Source organism: Triturus cristatus, chromosome 6 (genome assembly GCF_964204655.1).
Source record: "Triturus cristatus chromosome 6, aTriCri1.1, whole genome shotgun sequence".
Taxonomy (NCBI): domain Eukaryota; kingdom Metazoa; phylum Chordata; class Amphibia; order Caudata; family Salamandridae; genus Triturus; species Triturus cristatus.
In genome coordinates, this window is record NC_140589.1 from 96,017,997 (window position 1) to 96,030,686 (window position 12,690).

At 45.6% G+C, this 12,690-nt stretch overlaps 1 protein-coding gene across 1 annotated transcript in view; it reads right to left on the reverse strand.

Moving 5' to 3' along the window:
• Positions 1-12,122, reverse strand: part of LOC146813821 (calpain-1 catalytic subunit-like) — a 701,058-nt gene extending 688,936 nt beyond the window's left edge. The window contains exon 1 of the mRNA XM_085610275.1: positions 11,811-12,122. Coding sequence (XP_085466401.1) covers positions 11,811-12,104 — 294 coding nt within the window. The 5' untranslated portion in view covers positions 12,105-12,122. The remainder of the gene's footprint in view (positions 1-11,810) is intronic.
• Positions 12,123-12,690: the final 568 nt, after the last annotated feature.

A 12,690-nucleotide genomic window follows, 5' to 3' on the forward strand; every position in this document is an offset into this window, starting at 1 on the left:
ATGAGTATAGAGTCCCTAGTATTGGGTCAACATGTTTCTAGCTGTCACCTCAAAGCTCTTCTTCAGGACCATACGAGGACCAGTCCCGTGCGTGCCACTCTGAAGCAAACCTACAATTAGGAATTAATGAGGTGCACACCTACTGTGTATACAACTAACATGTAATACATATGGTTAATCACTGACATGTAGTATCTGAAGAAATAAAGCAAAGAAAGAATTAAGAAGTCGCCCGCCTCTCAGCCAGGCTGGTAGGTCCTTGACACATGAGGCGTCTTAACTTAATCAATGTACTCCTCTAAAATGGGTGGGTGTAATTAAAAGTAATAGTTAGTGCGAACATCCGGCATGGTAAGAAACTCACACTCACGACGCCTGGTAATAAATAAGTGGTTAAATACATAACGAAAAGGTCTCATGTAGAGACACCACGTGACATATAACATATAACACTTAATTGTCAGCATATTGGTGACACATACTTTAGTTTATGCAGAATTTTGCCTCATGAGCTGCAGGGGTAGAGGGGCTTGTAGGCACACCCTAAGGAAATAATGGTGACACAGAAAGGTAATTAGCAAGGAAAAAACCGGAGGGGAATTCTCCCTGTGTCTCACATTGATCTACAATGGGATATTGAATGGGATATTGAAAACACATTAGTTCCTAGGAAAGAAACTTAAGGAGAGAAGGGTTAGCAAGACTTACTTCGTCAAAGCGCACCTCTGGCAAATCACCTAATGGCACCCCCGGAGACCGTATCTTACCGCGTCTGTCTCCCGGAATCCATTAAATACTGCCAGAACCGTCCAGTCATGATTGCCTTATGGCAATACCGGGGGCCATCTTGTAGTACTAAGACTGCCCATTTAGGGAAGGGAAATGACCACAGAATTGCGAGTGGCTCATAAATGTTGAGCTAGAAGCTTACAGAGGTCCAAAATTCCACTGTAGGCATCTAATATATCAAATGAATTAGCTTCATGCCCTAAACATACCATAATATGTTCCATACTTTTTTCAACTAGGGCTCTCACAATTCCCCCCCTGTCAATGTCCGCCCACTTACTACAGATACCCCTATTCTTAGTATACTCAATTGAGGCAGTTGTATATTTTTGTTTTAATGGAGGCTGTCCCAGGGATAAGTTTAGAGCTAGGGGATTGAGATCACTCATACTGCAATGAAGAATGGTGAAATTTGACACTTTCTCACCCCACTCTTTGTACAAAGCAATAAAATCAATCATGCTACCATCACCCTTCCTGGTAAAATTCACTTGGTTGATAACCACCTCCTCAGCCAGATCTACACTAAGAACAAGGGTCCGTCTCACCACTTTTCAATTCGGTGCATCACCACATGGATTATGTTCAAAATGCGAATGGTCAGCTGCAACTTTATCCCATGAACCACACACAGCATTTTTAGATATAGAGCAGAGACGGAAGTTGAATTCCTCTCCCTATATTATAATGTGGGCTCCCCGTATCCCAATTTAATACATTACTGAGCATAGAAGCCAATTAAACCACTATTGCTGGATTTCTGCAATTGAAGTTATTATGATAAAAGTTCATCAATATGATGAGCGGGTTCACTACAGGGGATGAGCAGGTTACCTCAAAATAAGGCGATTTCAGAAAGCTTTAAATTATCTTGCAAGTCCATGCAACATTAATTAAAGTTAGTAAGTCGCCAGTGTTTTGGCCATGCATGGTTGGCATAACTGGTGTCATCACGGAATAAAAGCCATTAATGTGCTAGTTTCTGCATGATCAAGTCTCCTGTAAACAGACAAAGTGATAATCTTTGTTCATGTTAACCCAGTTGGCATCAGCCAACTTATTTGCAATCCTAGCAATGTTCGTGTCCTGCACAGTTGGAACAATGTGTGTACTATGTTATGAGATAACGTCTAATATTGGTTGCTGGGTGGAGTTTTGCACTTCAGTACATATTGAGTTGTTGACCCGGTCAGGATATAACATCAGTGGGTCTGAAGTAGGGGGATCTGTCGAAGTAGCAGTAGCACTAGGCATGATAAGAGTGACTCTGCCGGTAGTCTAGGCACCAATCCTTGTGGTTCCATACGTCGTTAGAGTAGATGAATTTTTTGTGCCTGAACCCATGTTCAGATTTATTCATAGGTTTACTAATATCCAGTATTTCAACTTCTGCTCGAGTAGAAAACCAGTTATAAATTTAAATTGCACATGACCTACACATTGAGGGTCTCAATAAAGCAGCTTTGGAAGGTACAACAAAACGCGGCCTGTAAAGGTAGCCCGGAGGAACGGCCTGTATATTGTATTTGATATGAGACAATCAAGACAAACTGTGCATTACAAAGCCCGTCAACTGTGCATCCCGGAAGTTTATGACTATACAATCTCCTTCCTCCCACTTGGAGCTACTACCTAGCCATGATACTCTTTGAACTGTGATGATAAGTCTATGTATAGTGTTACAGCTAACAGTCAACAGCGACAAACACATCCAGTGAGTGACCTTGTTCTTTAATTGGAACTCCTCCCCAAATTCACCTGGTTGCAAGACTGGTATATTTTGCAACATGACCACAAAAGGAGTGGTCTTCTGAAGAAACCGTAAGATTGCAGTAGATGATGGTACAAGAGGTACATTAGCTTCCCTGCTAGATGTATGGCCAGTAGCAGAGGGTGAGGGAATAGTTTCCAGTTTCTGGTTTGGGCCCCGGTGTTCGTGGGCACTAAGGTGCAGTGGCTGGTCAGTTGCATTCTTGTTTAATTTTTTCTTGGGTACCTCCTAGAGAAGAGGTGTTGCGCAGCGGCCAGGGCAGCTGACTCCAGAGCGCTGGGCTCAGGGTTTGATGCCCAACGGCAGCTCAGCACTGTGTGACTCTGGGCAATAGCTTGTTTAATCTCCCCGTCGGGGAGATTAAGCGGCAGAGTCAGAGTATTTATATATAGGCCAGTGTTAGAGCTTTCTTAGTGACACCCAGTTTCTCCTCCACACACTTGATTTCAGTATTCATAGTGCACACAGCAGTGGACAAAAATAATAATAGTGCCAGTTATAAAGCATTCCTTATTTGGCACAGTTAAAATTGCAGATTTTCTCTTACTCATAGTGTAGTAAGGTCTTTAGCAGTAGCGACTGCACAGTAGCAGTGGTGAAGCTAGGCCTTTTGCCGCCCGTGGCGGCCCCAGCGTTTCCCGCTCGCCATGGATGAGAAGAGCGAGGGAGGGGGTGCTGGTGATTCCCCCTTGCTCTGCCACTGCACAGCCTCAAACAGCCGTGGATAAGCCCAGTTGGGCGCATCCCGCACTGCGGGCAAGAAAGCCTGAATATGTAGGCCTGACCGGTGCAGCTCCTGCTCCTTCTCCTGATCACTCGAGGCACAGGGCTTCTGGTAGATGAAGTCTGCCCTCTCTTTGGTGTTTTAACCCTTTCGCTGCTAGGCCTCCTGGTATCAACAAAGGGTTTGTGGTGCTGAAATAACCATCTTACCAGCTTTCAGGGACAGGCAGACTTTTGTCAGAAAACCAAACTTTTTAGCGCCGTTTTGGCATTTTACTGGGAAATTGCCTATTTTTGCTACTTTTTGTGATTTCAACCTCCTTCCAGTTAGTGGTAGAAATGGATGTAAAAGCAATAATGGATCGTGGGCAGCTATACATTTCTGAAAAACAGACAAAAGTCTGAATTCAGAAAGGGGTCATTTGTGTAGATCCTTCAAGGATTTTTTAATAGAAACTAACAGTTGAAAATAAGTAAAATTGACAATGAGTGGAAAAAAACAGCCATTTCTGCCAGCGTTTTCACCTGTAACTTCTTCTAAGTATGACAGATGTTTGAAAGCAATATACCGTTACATCCACTGGACGCTTTTGGTTGTGGGAATATATAGGACGAGTAGGTTCACTAAGAACCAGTGGAACCCAGAGTCAATTAATGAGCTGCATCTTGCAATGGTTTTTCATTGTGTACTGGGTATATAGCAATTCATTTGGTAAAAAATTAAGAGTAAAAAATAGGTATCAAGAACACCTAGGTATTTCCGAAAAGGGAACAAAATATAGAGTTTAGAAGCAGTAGCTATTTGTACATCTCCAAAATTGGGGGTACCGATACTAGCATGTGAATTATAAGGCATTTTTCAAAGTGACTTCTTTTTTACACATTGTCTTACATTTAGAAGGCAGAAATGAATAGAAAGTCCATGGGTAATAAGAGCTGTTCTACAATTATGCGTTCCTTTAAATCTCCTGATAAAAATGGTCCCTCACTTGTGTGGGTAGGCCTAATGTTGGCGACAGGAAACGGGCCAAAACACAACATGGACGCACCACATTTTTACAGTGAAAGCTGACCCTTTTTTTGCAAAGTGCCTAGCTGTGGATTTTGAACAATAGTTCCGCCAGCACCTAGGGAAACCTTGCAAACCTATACATCTTTAAAAACTAGACACCCAGGGTAATCCAGGAGTGGGTGACTTGTGTGTCTCTCTGGAATCCCTTGCAAACCTCAAACTTTGTAAAACAAAACACATTCTCGCCACATTTATATGATGGAAAGTTCTGGTATCTGCGTGGGTCCACAAACTTTCACCCACCCCACATTCTCCAAAGTCTCCCGATAAAAAAGGTACCTCATTTGTGTGGGTGGGCCAAGTGCCCACAGCAGGGAAGGGCCCAAAATATATTGTGGAGATATCAAAATTACCTATCACAAAACAACCTGTTTTTGCAAAGGGGCTCACCTGGGTTTTTGGTCCCACGCTCGGCCGACATCTAGGGAAACCTACCAAACCCAGACATCTTTGAAAACGAATCACCCGGGGGAGTTCAGGGAGGTATGGCTTGTGTGGACCCCTCAACGTTTATCAACCCAGAATCCCCTGCAAACCTGAAATTTAGCTGAAAAAATCTAATTTTTCTCAAATTGCTATATGGGACACAAATTTCCTACCACACAGCATTTCCCAGGTCTCACGATAAAAAGGGTATCTCACTTGTGTGGGTCGGCCAAGTGGCCACAGCAGGCAAGGGCCCAAAACGTATTGTGGAGACATCAAAATTACCTATCACAAAACAACTTGGTTTTGCAGGGGGGGACACCTGGGTTTTTGGCCCCCGGTTCGGCCCCCATCTAGGGAAACCTACCAAACTCACACATTTCTGAAAACTAGACACCTTGGGGAGTCCAGGGAGGTATGGCTTGTGTGGATCCCCAACATTTCTCTACCCGGAATCCTCTTAAAAACTCAAATTTAGCCCCAAAAAATCTCTTTTCCCCACACATTTTTGTGTGGGAACACAGTGCCGGCACAAATGTCCTACCACCCTTGTTCTCCCGAGTAAAATGATATCTCACTTGTGTGTGTGGGCCAAGGGCCTGTGACTGGAAGAGGGCCAAAAACATAGGGATTAAGTGTATAGCACAGCGAATTCTAAGTGCTTCATTTAAAAAAAAATATATGATTCTGTATTGGACAGCCACACAAGTGAGGTATCATTTTGCTTGGGAGACCAAGGGGAATGCTAGGTGGTAGGACATTTTTGCCGGCACGGTGATCCCACACAGAAATATAAGGAAAATTTGATTTTTCTTTTAGCTGAAATTAAGGTTTGCAGGGGATTTTGGGTAGGAAAACATTGGGTGAGCCACGCAAGCCACACATCCCTGAACTCCCCCTGGTGTCTAGTTTTCAGAAATGTCTGGCCTTGGTAGGTTTCCCTAGATGGCCACTGAGCCCGGGACCAAAACGCATGTGACCCCATTGCAAAACCAGGTCATTTTGTAATAGGTAATTTTGATGTCTCCACAATATGTTCTAGACCCTTGCCTGTCACAGGTACTTTGCCCACTCAGCCAAGTGAGGTACCATTTATATTGGGAGACCTGGGGGAACGCGGGGTAATAGGAAATTTGTGTCAGCCCGGTGATTCCACCACTTTCCCACCCAGAAATGTGAGAAAAATGTGATTTGGTTCAGCTAAATTTGAAGTTTGCCGGAGATTTTGGGTAGGAAAACGCTGGGGAATCCGCACAAGTCACACCTCCCTGGACTCCCCTGGGTGTCTAGTTTTCAGAAATGTCTAGGATTGGTATATTTCCCCAGATGGCTTCCAAGCTTGAGATCAAAAACGCAGGTGACTCCCTCGTAAAATAAGGTATTTTTACAATCGATAATTTTGTAGTCTACACAGTACATTTTGGGCTGTTTCCTTTCACAGGCACTAGGCCTACCCACACAAGTAATGTACCATTTTCATCAGGAGACTTGGGGGAATGCTGGGTTGGTGGAAGTTTGTTGCTTCCCTTAGATTCCAGAACTTTCCATCACAGAAATTTGAGGCAAATATGTTTTTTTCTAAAATTTGAGGTTTGCAAGGTTTTCTAGGTGACAGAACCTGGTGAGAGCCACACAAGTCACCCCATACTGGATTCCCCAGGGTGTCTAGTTAATAAAAGTATGCAGGTTTGCTAGATTCCCCTCAGTGCTGGCTGAGCTAGAGCCAAAATCCACATATAGGCACATTGTTAAAAAAGGGTCAGTTTTTGTGGAAAAATGTGATGTGTCCACGTTGCGTTTTGGGCCATTTCCTGTCATGGCAGAAAGCCTACCCACACAATTGAGGTACCATTTTTATCAGGAGACATGGGAGAATTCAGGGTGTGTGGAAGTTGGTGGATCTGCGTAGATTCCAGAACTTTCCATTACAGAAATGTGAGGAATTTTTTTTACAAAGTTTGAGGTTTGCAAGGAATTTCGGAGAACAGAACCTGGTGAGAGGCAGAGCCACACAAGTTGCCCCATCCAGGATTTCCCTGGATAGCTAGTTTTCAGAAATGTAATGGATTGCTAGGTTTCCTTAGGTGTCTGCAGAGCTAGGGTCCTAAATCCACAGCTAGGCACATTAGGAAAAAAGGGCCAGTTTCACTGGAAAAATGTGATTTGTCCAGGTTGCGTTTTTGGCCTTATCATGTAGCAGGTCGTGGGCCTACCCACACTAGTGAAGTAGCATTTTTATCGGGAGACTTAGGGAAATGCTGGGTGGGTCGAAGTTTGTGGATCTACGCAGATTCCAGAACTTTCCATCACAGAAATGTGAGGAAAATGTGGGGTTTTTTAACATTGTTTGAGGTTTGCAAGGGATTTTGGGTAAAAGAACCTGGTGAGAGCCACACAACAAGTCACCACATCCTGAATTCCTCTGGGTGTCTAGTTTTAAAAAATGTATATGTTTGCTAGGTTTCCTTTGGTGCCAGCGGAGCTAGGGTCCAAAATCCACAGCTAGGCACATTGCAAAAAAGGGTCCATTTTCACCGGAAAAATATGATGTATACACGTTGCTTTTTGGGCCGTTTCCTGTCACGGGTATTACGCCTACCCACACAAGTGAAGTGCCATTTTTATCGGTAAACTTTGGTGAATGCCAGGTGAGTAGAATATTGTGGATCTGCACAGATTCCAGAACTTTCCATCACAGAAATGTGAGGAAAATGTGTTTTTTTTTTACTAGGTTTGAGGTTTGCAAGGAATTTTGGGACAGAACCTGGTGAGAGGCACACAAGTCACCCCATCCTGTATTCCCCTTGGAGTCTAGTTTTAAAAAATGTACAGGTTTGCTAGGTTTCCCTAGGTGCCGGCTGCACTAGGACCCAAAATCCACAGCTAGGCACATTGTGAAAAAAAGGTCAGTGCCTAGTGGGGGGAGCAGATCGGGGGCTATTGCCCGATAGGCCCCCAAGGGGGCCAGAAAGACTATGGCTATTTTTCTGGGGGGTGGGGGAATTGGTATGCCCATTCTGGGCAGCCCCCACACATGTATGAAAAAGCCAGCATAATCCCCGGCACCTGGTGGTCTCTCTGCCCCCGGGGGGCAGATCAGAGGCTTTTGCCCCATATGCCTCCTGGGGGGCAGAAAAGTTGTGGCAATTGTTTTTGGGAGGTGGGGGTATTGGCATGCCCATTCTGGCCAGCCCCCACTGATCTTTGAAAAACATAATCCCTGGTGCCTAGTGGGCTTTCTGCCCCCCCTCCTCCCCGGGGGCAGCTTTGGGTCTTAATTTCTCATCTGCCTCCTGGGGGGGAAGAAAGACTGTGGCATTTTTTGGAGGGGGGCTGGAGGTATGGGCATACCCATTCTGGGCAGGCCCCACCCCTGAACTTTGGAAAAAAAGAATCCCTGGTTCCTAATGGGCTTTCTAACGCCCGGAGGAAGATCAGGGGCTACTGCACCAATCTGCCTCCTGGGGCGGCATAAAGACTGTAGCATTTTTTGGAAGGGTGGGAGCATTGGCAAGCCCATTCTGGGCCCATTTTGGAGAAATAAAAATACCTGGTGCCTAGTGGGCTTTCTGTGCCTCTTTCTGGCACAGGGCAGCTCAGGTGGCAGATAGAGGCAATAGCCCCTTATCTGCCTCCCAAGGAGTCAGAAAGACTGTGGCAATTTGTTTTGGGGTGGGGGCATTGGCATGTTTGTTCTCGGCAACCCCCCACCTCTAAGTACAAAAAAAGAAATCCCTGGTGCCTAGTAGCCTTTCTGCCCACCCGGGGAGCATTACGGGGCTATTGCCCCCATCTGCCTTTTGCATTTTTGGGGGGGAAAGGGTGGGGGCATTGGTATGCCCGTTCTGGGCAGCCCCCACCCTGGGCCTGTAAAAAAAGAATCCCTGGTGTCTAGGAGGCTTTCTGCCCCCCGGGGAAGGCAGAAGACTGATGATGCCATTATTTTATGGGAGAGCAAAGGCCCTTGCCCGAGGGGCCGCTCCCCCCTTCCTGGTGCCTAGTGGGTGGATCCTTGCTTGGGGATCGCCCTCCTGGGGTGATCCCCAAGCAGTGATCCACTAAGGAAGGGTACCATTCGAAAGGGGAGATTCGCCCCTTGCCAACGATACCTCTGCCATATGTTTCAGTGCTCGGGGCTGAGATAGCCTCACGAGCACCGAAACAATGAAACTGAAACTAAGTTTCAGTTTTGTTTTTGGTGTAAAGACGTCAGCTCGGCATGCACACGATCGTCATTTCAACCAAAACAAAAAATATGCCTGTTTACAGCAGAGAGATTTTGTGCAAGTGTACTCATGACGGAATGGTTCCGTCATGAGCACACCAGCACTTGTGCTCATGATGAATCCATTCTGTCATGAGCACCCAAGGGGTTAAGCGTTCCGTGGGCAAGAGAGCCTGAATATGTAGGACCCGAGTGGCGCATCCCCTCCTCCTTCTTCTGATTACTCGGGCCCAGGGCTTCTGGGAGATGAAGTGTGCCGTCTCCTTACATCATTTTAGCTGTCCCACAGCATTTTCCTAGGAGAACACATTGTTTTTTTTTTTTTTGTGGAGTTTTATATAGCGTGCAAACTAGACCTGAAGGTGTCAGAGCACTTTACATGAGCACCAGTTACGTTACAGAGGGACACATTCATTTTTGTTAGGCACGGGGAGATTACGTGATTTGCCCAGGATCACAGAATGTTGAGCATCCCTGTCGAGACTCGAACGCGGTTCCCCAGCTCCGAGGTGGTCCGCTATACCACCACTTTTACTTTTGCACCATGTAGTTGGTTGGAGTGCCTCATACAATGTAGCACGTGACCTTCTGTGACTGACTACTCAATTTACCCAACTTGTTTGTAAAAAGAGTTCTTGTGTGCTGCCTGGTACATATTATCTGCAATTTGTATTCTTTAAAAGTCAAATTAATTCAGCATATTGAACAAGCACTGATTTAACTCACAGAAAACAACTGCACTTTCTGCAAAACGAAAGAAAGGAGTAATTAGTAATAATCTTTCTATAGAGCCCTTAACGCTGTAATAACAGTTGCTTCTATTTCCCAATTTGCCAGCCTCAGAAGAATGATAGGCCAAAATGGGAGGGCCAGAATTCTAGGTTGTGACCTGCACATCACCACATGCTTCAGCAGGGAGCCCTTAGCTAACTGAACCCTGCTATTGATGGAACCCCGAAGGCAGAATTCTCAGGCCTCAATTTCCTTGGGTGAACAGCCCACCTCCTCTACCCCACAACCTTCTTAAGAAGGTCAGCCTCATTAAGTATTTTTGCATTATTTTCTTAGCACCGTCCAAGAAATACCAGGAAAACGTGCAACTTTTTGTCAAAAATCTTTGAAATGTTTTGCAGTAAAATGCACTATTTTGACCCCATATGAAAACACATTGTTAGGGCGTTTCAGGGTATTCTAATACTTTCAGTGGTATTTGCGTGAGATTCGAAATGAGAGAGGACTTTTTTCCCAGGTGGCTCCCATTAATTCACCTGTACTTCAGTGGCAGCTGGTGACATTTGAAAGTGGAGGGCATAAAAGTTGGGCATGAATGTTGCACAGCGAGCAAGCCCAACCATCGCAGTCCTAAAGTTAGGAGTCCTAACTATACTACTACTAAACTGAGAAAAATCCTGATTTTAAGGCTTTCGGTATTCACAGAAGGCATTTAGGAGTCCTAAAGTTAGGACTCCTAACTTCTGTGAATACCAAAATGAGTAAGTGCCTTCTGTGAATACCAAAATGAGTAAGTGCCTTCTGTGAATACCAAAATGGTAGTAAATTTGGGATTTTGTCTTAAGTTAGTTCTGTATATCAGGCCCTATGGGCCCATTTCACAAAGGTAATGTTAGACCAAAAGTCTAACTTTACTATTTTTTGGTATTCACAAGAGTAAGTTACGAGTTCAACTGCAGAGATTCCGTCCTAAGTGTGGAAACTCTGCCCTGATTTGGGAAACTCCACAGTTGTAAAGATACTACTTGTAACTTACCATTTTGAAAACCAAAAAGTAGCAATGTCAGACTTTTGGTCTAAAATTAGACCTTTGGTCGAAACTTAGACCTTTGGTCTAACTTTACCTTTGCGAGTCAGGCCTTAACCAGAAGCCACAGTCGAACACTGTCCACGACTGCATACCATAGAAACACTAAAATCGGAAAAAAAATCATAACCAATCAACTAAACTGATTTTTACCTTTGATTTGATTTTTCACACTGTGGCTGCTTTTCCGACTCCAAGAGTGCTTGTAAATTCAGCCGGGCCCGGCCTGGGAGACGTCATAGAGAAATCTCACGAGGTGAGGGCAGGTCTCATTTCCAGCACTCCCTCATGTGCAATGCCGTTACCTGTGGCAATGTGCCCAAAAAAGGAAGAGAGCACAAGAGCAGAAATGGCCAATCACTGCATTGCTTCATGATAAAGCCATACTGTGATTGGTCATGCTCTGTGGACCTGACCTTCCCACCCCGTGCTGCCTAATGTGCAGGGCCATGTGAAGGGCCACTGCACCAGAGCCAATCTAGACACTGCTCCCTTACTGTGATATGTTACCACACAGCATGAAAGCAGCACCAGGATTGGCTTGGGCGGGTGAACTCAGTGCTCATTAGGAGACTGGGGGGCTGCCTCTGTGATTTCCCCGGCTCAGTAATTGCGCAGGTGGAGAGAGGCTCTAACACGCATGGCAGGCTGGCCACAGAAAGACAGCCACCCTACCCGACATGAGCACAGAGTGTGGACCCAGGTGAGGCAGACTGTGCAGGTCTAGTAGTGTCTACTGCTGTCTATCATTTTGAAGCTGCAGGCCTGCATGCACTGCCCTTCTCACCCAGGATTCAGGAACTGTAAACGTCTGGGCCGCGGCGCGGATGAAAAAAGCTGAATGCCGCGGCCAGTAAAAAAAACGTTTATATTTTTATTGAATTATTACACATTTATGTATATTTAATACAGGGACAGGGTGGGCCACAAATATGGTGAGACATCGTCCCCATGTCCTAATAGAGGAACCGCCCGCTGTACTTACCGACGGACGCTTCCACTGCACCCCCTCTACCTTGGGGGAGTCCGGACCCAGTTTATCAAATCCAATGGAGGCGGCGACGGTGGGGAAGTCGGGGTCCTCGAAGAGGGCGCCGCCTTTCAGACACTGCTGCTTCAGGCTCTCGTAGTCCTGGTTCATGTACTTGATGGCGTTGCTGTGCTCGCCAACCCCGCCCGCCTTCGAACAGTGGCTCTTCCACTTAGCGATGATCCCGGAAAATTCTGTCATGTTGTCACGTAACTCTGGTAAAATGGAAGTGGAAGACTCTGGCCACATGCGGTTTGTGTAAGAGGAGAAAAGACACGAAGCAAATACAAACTGACATATGATAATCGGTGCTGGGCGTGGGGGTGTAGAAAGGCAAACACGGTCTTAACCACAGCACAGCAAACAAACAACTACAGGTGTGCTCCACGTGGTTATGCAGCGACACAGAAGCACCACGTTCGGTTAACTCTCCAGACTGGAACACAAGCAAACAAGACCAATTGGAGTCAAGATATATACATGGCTGTTAAGCCCCCATTCAGGTGAAACTGGTCCTAGGTCAGTTGGTTGGAATTGTACCCCAAGCAATCGCCGGTGGTGAGACCTTTTTAAAGCATTCCTCTTATTACCTTTTGTATGTTTGACTTACTCAGGGTACCTACCTAGAGGCTTAAAGTACAGATGTGTTTCACACTTCTGTGCTGCGCTACACGGAGACCCAGCAGAATCATAAAACACCCGGGTTGGGGTGTCCGGCTCCCTCGTGCTGTACCGACAGCCTCACTGTTCAAACACACAAGGCGATGTAAATCATTGTGCTTTACTCCTATTGTGGTGCAAGAGCCATCACTTTACTAAGGGTCTTGAACCCCCT